Source organism: Lagopus leucura, unplaced genomic scaffold (genome assembly GCF_019238085.1).
Source record: "Lagopus leucura isolate 7727_CA_CO unplaced genomic scaffold, USGS_WTPT01 Super-Scaffold_797, whole genome shotgun sequence".
Classification (NCBI taxonomy): Eukaryota; Metazoa; Chordata; class Aves; order Galliformes; family Phasianidae; genus Lagopus; species Lagopus leucura.
In genome coordinates, this window is record NW_024962259.1 from 4,901,624 (window position 1) to 4,907,623 (window position 6,000).

General features: G+C 47.6%; 1 protein-coding gene across 6 annotated transcripts in view; it reads left to right on the forward strand.

The window, feature by feature from the left end:
• TMEM94 (transmembrane protein 94) overlaps positions 1 to 5,237 on the forward strand; it is a 45,122-nt gene extending 39,885 nt beyond the window's left edge. For 4 of the 6 annotated variants that reach the window (XM_042865301.1, XM_042865300.1, XM_042865302.1 and 1 more), the window contains 7 exons: positions 485 to 562; positions 968 to 1,053; positions 1,612 to 1,693; positions 1,999 to 2,153; positions 2,480 to 2,574; positions 3,433 to 3,526; positions 3,784 to 4,711. In XM_042865301.1, coding sequence (XP_042721235.1) covers positions 485 to 562; positions 968 to 1,053; positions 1,612 to 1,693; positions 1,999 to 2,153; positions 2,480 to 2,574; positions 3,433 to 3,526; positions 3,784 to 4,162 — 969 coding nt within the window. In that variant the 3' untranslated portion in view covers positions 4,163 to 4,711. The other 2 variants (XM_042865304.1, XM_042865305.1) reach the window with 2 other exon arrangements.
• Positions 5,238 to 6,000: the final 763 nt, after the last annotated feature.

The window sequence follows — 6,000 nt, forward strand, 5'->3', positions numbered from 1 at the left end:
CTTTCTAGATTTCTCTATCTTTGGCCCGCCCCTTTCTGCCTGCAGCTCATGAGGAGCAAAGCCAAGAGCCTGTGTGAGCATTCTTGTTGAGTTGCCTCCAGTGAGCTGCCAACATTAGCTGTGCTTGGGTCTCCTATCATTTGTGCAGAAAGCACAAAAGATTCTTCCTGTCTGACCCTGCTGGTCCAAAGTATAGAGGATGACTTGGGAATGGTGTCCTGTGGCACCACGACAAGAAAGTAATTCAACTGAATGAAGTATAAACTTGTTGAGATTCCATAGCTGGGAAAAACACATGCTACAGTGAGGCATTACCCCAGAAAATCTAGGAGGTTTAAACAAACCTACCCTTTGGTTAAATTCTGTCCTTCCATCACAACCTCTGCATCTAGGCAGCATGCTTCTCCTCTCCTGCAGGCTACATGATCTGCCCCTGCCTGCTCCCATCACAGTGAGGGCTCTGAGGGTTTGTGCTTCCTTCCAGGCCCGGCATGCAACTTATGGGATCCGCAAGTGTTTCCTCTTCCTGCTGCAGTGCCAGTTGACGTTGGTCGTCATTCAGGTGAATCCTGGCCTGACTGGGGACAGCATTTAGGTCAGCAGACAGGGGTGCTAGCAAGGATACTGGGTGGCTGCAGCAGGGCAGCCTTGCAAGGTGGGAAGATAGCCTTCAGGCAGTTTAATACAGCATGTTTGGAAAAGTTACAATAAAGATTATAAGGTCATAGTCCACACTCCCCCTTCTCCTTGATACTCTTACAGAAGTTTCTCTCCTACTCATTTTTCCTTGGAGAAAAGCATCCCCTACAGCATCTGCCCTAACAGCCTAAAAAGTATGGAAGGGCTGTGCAGCAGCCCACTAGTTACCAGATTGCACTAGTGTTCTGTGGGAGGATGGTGGCACCTGGGGGTAACGGGGCTGTCCTAGCACTGCTCACACTCTTCACTCTGGACTGTTCCTGTCTAGTTCCTGTCCTGCCTGGTACAGCTGCCTCCCATCCTAAGTACCACAGATATTGTGTGGCTCTCTTGTTTCTGCTACCCACTGCTCAGGTGAGTCTGTCAGGCAGGGTGAAACATCCTGCTTTCAACCACCTACCACACAGATAAGTCCCCCAACCTACTGTGTCTATGAGGAAAGGAAGTCACATCACCCACAGCACGCTAAGGAGGCTTCTATATGCCTTCTATGACAAGATGCTGGAAAATACAGATAGGAGTATTTGTGTACTGCTGGGTAAGCTCTGCATGCTACCTGAGAGCTTTTTTTATCTTATGGTTTGAACTTTCACCCGAGAATAATTTCCTAATCCTGATTCTGCTGCACTGGCTGAGGTGTGATGGAGAGCATAGGGCATTAGGCAAAGGCCAAGGTGCCACTAGTCAATTTTCCCTATCACACAGTTACAAGTTGCCTCTCTCCGTTTGCTCCTGCCATGCCTGAGAACTTCAACAGTACGCACCTGAAAGAGTGGGATACGAGCATAGTTCAAGTACTCACCACTGAAGTGATCCAGTCAGAGAATGTTCTTCAGTTTCAAATGTTAGCCCACAAAGCAAAAGATTTGGTGCCTGAACTCATTAATGAGAAACTGACCTCCCTTTCTCCAGCATTTCACTCCTGGGCAAGCCTCCCCACAGCTCCATCATGACCATGGCAACAGGAAAAAACTTGACTTCTATTCCTAAGAAGGTAGGTGGCCTGTCATATAAGAATGTTTCCCCCTTCCTTCTCTTTGTCCACACAGTGACACATAGCTGAGAACCTGTGCTAATGTAGGTCTTCCGAAATAACTCAGTAAACTGATCTGTGGTGTAAGCAATCCTTATTAAAACTCTGGCATGGACACAAGGGGAATCTCCTGTTGCCCATATGCCTACAGAGCAGATTCACAGTGCAACATCCAGAAACTGTACTGCAGCCTCTGATAGTTCATGTTGGGGACCTTGGGCCAATGACATGCCTGTGTCACTCTACTGCCTCTCCCTTATCCACAGACTCAGCACTACTTCCTGTTCTGCTTCTTGCTGAAATTCAGCGTGACCATCTGTTCCTGCCTCATCTGCTTCGGTTTCACACTGCATGAGTCCTGCAAAGAGGTTAATACTACCAGCCTCAATCTCACAGCCTGCCCCTCCATTATGCTGCACAGGTGAGGAACCAAGTCTGGCACTGTACACCCTCTTGCTATTCCCAGGTAGAAGTGATCCCCCTCTAACAAGCTTCAGGCTCTTACATGAGCCGACTTTAATGTCTTCACAGTGTTCTTCCTAGCCTTGACAATAACATCTTTAAGGCAAAAGCTGGCCTTGTTCAGTATCATGTGGTATCTGGACGGCCAGTTCTTCTAGCGAGAGTCTGACTCCAATCTCACACCCAGTTCTCCCCACTATCAAAGCAAGACATGGCCCTAGAGGGAGCAGGTTAGACAGTAAGTTCCTACTGTTAACTTATTTCTTGTGTTCTCTCATTTACTAGCAATGTTCATGGTGCTCCTGACTGGTTTGGGACATTTTCCAATGTTCTTCTTGTAGCCCAGAAGCTCACAGCTGGCCTGATTGTTTTACACACAGGTGAGTCCTTACTCTCAGCACCCATCTCCCCAGCTCTAGGAAAAAACATGCATCTTGTGTTTCTTCTTGTGTCCCCACTATGCACAAACTCCATTAGAAGCAGAAACTCTTATGGCCTCCTGACAAAAACATGAAGTCTGTTATATTACTGTACATCACCCTAATAAATATAAGTCAGCACCTTCAGAGTTGATTCTGCCTTTTACCTGCTGGGGAAGCACTTATTCTGTTGCATCAGAAAGGTATCCTCTGTCTTTGTGTAAATTAACTAACAGGGTACTACTGCTCTTCATAAATATGACTCACCCTCTGTTCCCGTCAGCATCTTATAAAGAACCCCCCATTCCTTCTCCCAAACATCAGTGCAGGACTGTGACAGTCCTGCAGGCTGAGGGGAGCCAGGCCCTGGCTGACCCTTATCACCGGTGCATAGTTGCCTGTCAGAGTAGCTCCAGCTGCTCTCCTGTGATCTTAAAGAGCCTCTGCTCCCTTTTCACCACATTATGTTGCGCGTCAGTGCTTAATAGAACGTATCATGTTGAGATATGCAGCGTGTCCAGGTCAACAGAAATGTTCCTGATTTGAGAGACAGGTCAATTTTTGGTGTGCATTACATAAGCACACCAGGCTGAGAAACAGCTTTGGGATCCCTTTGGTGTGTAATGCTGTGCAGTATTATTACTGTGCCCCTCTTTTCTTATTTAGGGACTTGGATTTGCTGTGGGGAGACTGGCCTGTTAGGACCTTGAATGAAAGCCAGGTTTCAAGAACATAAAACTTGTTCCCCTTTGGAGTAAGAGCTGTTGATGGATATTGTAAAGCATTGTATATATAACATTGTTTTATCTATCTCTGTAGTTTTCATATCCATCACTCATGTCCATCGGACTAAGCCCTTGTGGAAGAAAAGCCCCCTCTCCAACTGGTGGTGGACGCTCACTGTGGCTATTGTGTGAGTATCCCCAGGCCCTGATAAGGGATTCCAGAGTGCTGACGGGAGAAGGGCTCTAGACCTTCTCCAGCACCAGATTGCTGACACAGGAAAATGGTAGCATGCAGCACTGGTTCTGCAGTGCTGAACTTCATGCAAGGCGAAGTATCCCTGTTGTGAATCTGGAGGTAGTTTATCTGGGCCTGAATCCTGATGTGCAGATCCTGGAAAGTGTGTTAGCTCTGCTGAGAACTTGCTGTGTCTGTTTATGATCTTAGATTAATGGGGCAAGTAGCACAGACCCTGCTGGACCTGAAGCTCTGGGAAAACCTCAGTTCTCCACTGACTTTTAAGTACATTTCCATCTCTCCAGTCTCGTGGCTCCTGGGTTTTCTTTCCTTGATCCTGGTGGTTATCATCAATGAGATTGTCAAGCTGCATGAAATAAGGTATGGGATCAGCTTAGTCTTGAGCTGCAGAGAAATAATACACAGAGAACAGGTGGGGAATAAAAAGGAAAATCTGATTGTGCTGTGTGAATCACCTGGTTATTGTGTGCATGCTCATGTTCCAACTCTCAGAAAGGAAGTACAGAGGAGGAAGGAGGGTCAGAAGAGGGCAGGGACACTGAGACCAAAATTCCTTATCTCCCCCTAGTGAAAGGGAGACAGCCAACATCTGTGAGATGCCAAGTGTGGCTTGGAGAGAGCTGTTCTCTATATCTTGTCCCAAGAGGGACAATGAAGTAATGAATCACAGTAGAGGAAATAATGTCTTCACACAGTGCCTGGATTGTGGGATCCATTTCCATGTAAAGTAGCTGAAACCAAGAATTGGCAGGCAAAGTTCTTCCTAGTACAGGGAGCAGGTAGAGCTGGGAGTTAATGCTAATGAACACTGATTCAAGAGAGTTGATGGGGAAAGGCAGTGGAGATTGCAGGGAATGTTGATTGGAGTGCAGCTTCCATTTCTCTTCATGGGAGGGGTTTCTGGACCTTTCTGCACTCTCTGGTGGCCTTGGAGACAGGACTTTGCTGGTGGGGGTAGGTGTGAGACCACTGGCTGCTCTCTAGATTTGACTCTCCTCTTAGTGTTGGAGGGCCCTGGCCAGAGGGCTCCCCTGCTTCTCAGGGCTGTGCAGCTCAGGAACTGTAGTGGGGCAGCTCTGCCTTTTGCCCTTCCATGTGCTGACTGCTATTTCTCCTGTCTCCTCTAGGGTCCGGGTCCGTTACCAAAAGAGGCAGAAGTTGCAGTTTGAAACAAAGCTGGGGATGAATTCTCCATTTTAAACGCTTTCAACTTGAATTCCCTGGGGGCAGGGTCACACAGCAACATCCTGCAAGGGGAGAGCAGCTGCTCACAGGCTCAGGAAGTTTCCTTTCACACATACAAACCAGACGGCCTCTGCAAAAATGCATCAGCACCTTCAGGGGAGGCTCAGGCAGGACTCTTCTAGTAGGATCCCCCAGTAGGTATGCAGTCCTTTTCTGGCCTGCCACGTTGCTCTCAAGGGAGCCTGCAAGCTCTGATGGCTGTTCAGGCTGCTTTTCCTTTATTTATTTATTAGTAGAGGTTTTTGTTAGTATATTGTGATGCTGAAATCAACTGACTCCTTCCTGCTGGGTTCCTTCTGGGTGAGCAAATGTTTGTTTGTTTTTTACCTGGTTGGATAATCTAGGGCCAGAAGGGGAGCTACAGGGCTGCTAAAGCAAAAGATTTCTATTGAAACCCATTTGTTTTTTTCCTCTGCCTGCTTTCCTGGATGATGCATGTGTGCATGCCTGCGCGTGCTCTCAGCTGCCTTCCTCAGCTATCTCTCCTGCTGCTCTTGAGAGTATTGTGGGAATGTGACCTCCAGCCCTCAGCTGGCACAAAGGGATACTGGGAAGGAGCTCTGGTGCCATGCTAGGAAAGTCTGTCTGTCATGGCCAGGACTGCTCTTTAGTGTTGTAGCTGCGTGCCAACTGTTAGTGCTTCAGGAGATGAATGGAAAGGCCTTTAAGAGAAGCTGTCTGAGTTTAACCCTACTTCTGTGGAGCACAGGGAGTTAGGAGGACAGCTCTGCCTGCTTGCACAGCCCAGCTTCCTCCAGCCTATTTGAACCAGCTCTTGTCTGCTTTAATTGCCCTCAAACAGGTAGGTTTACAACTGTCCTCATTTTTGTGATTTTAATTGCTGTTCAGCGAAATGGCTGCTTGAGAGAGCAACAGCAATATTTGCATCTAGAGATAAAACCTGAGACCTCCCTACCCCTTGCATGGAGCAAGGGAGGTGTATTTCCATCTATATCTTGCAGTTGTGACTCCTTTCCCAGCCTGGAACTGTGCTGCACCTGTGGAATAGGGATTCCCTTCTCCCAGTCATGTCTTTCTGTGGTAGTGCTTGGAAGTCTCTCCCCCCATGCTTTTCCCCACACAGCTATACCCATTTTTCTGGAGACATCTTTCTTTAGCTGGGGGAAACATTCCACTGCTGGCTACTGCAAACCATGATGT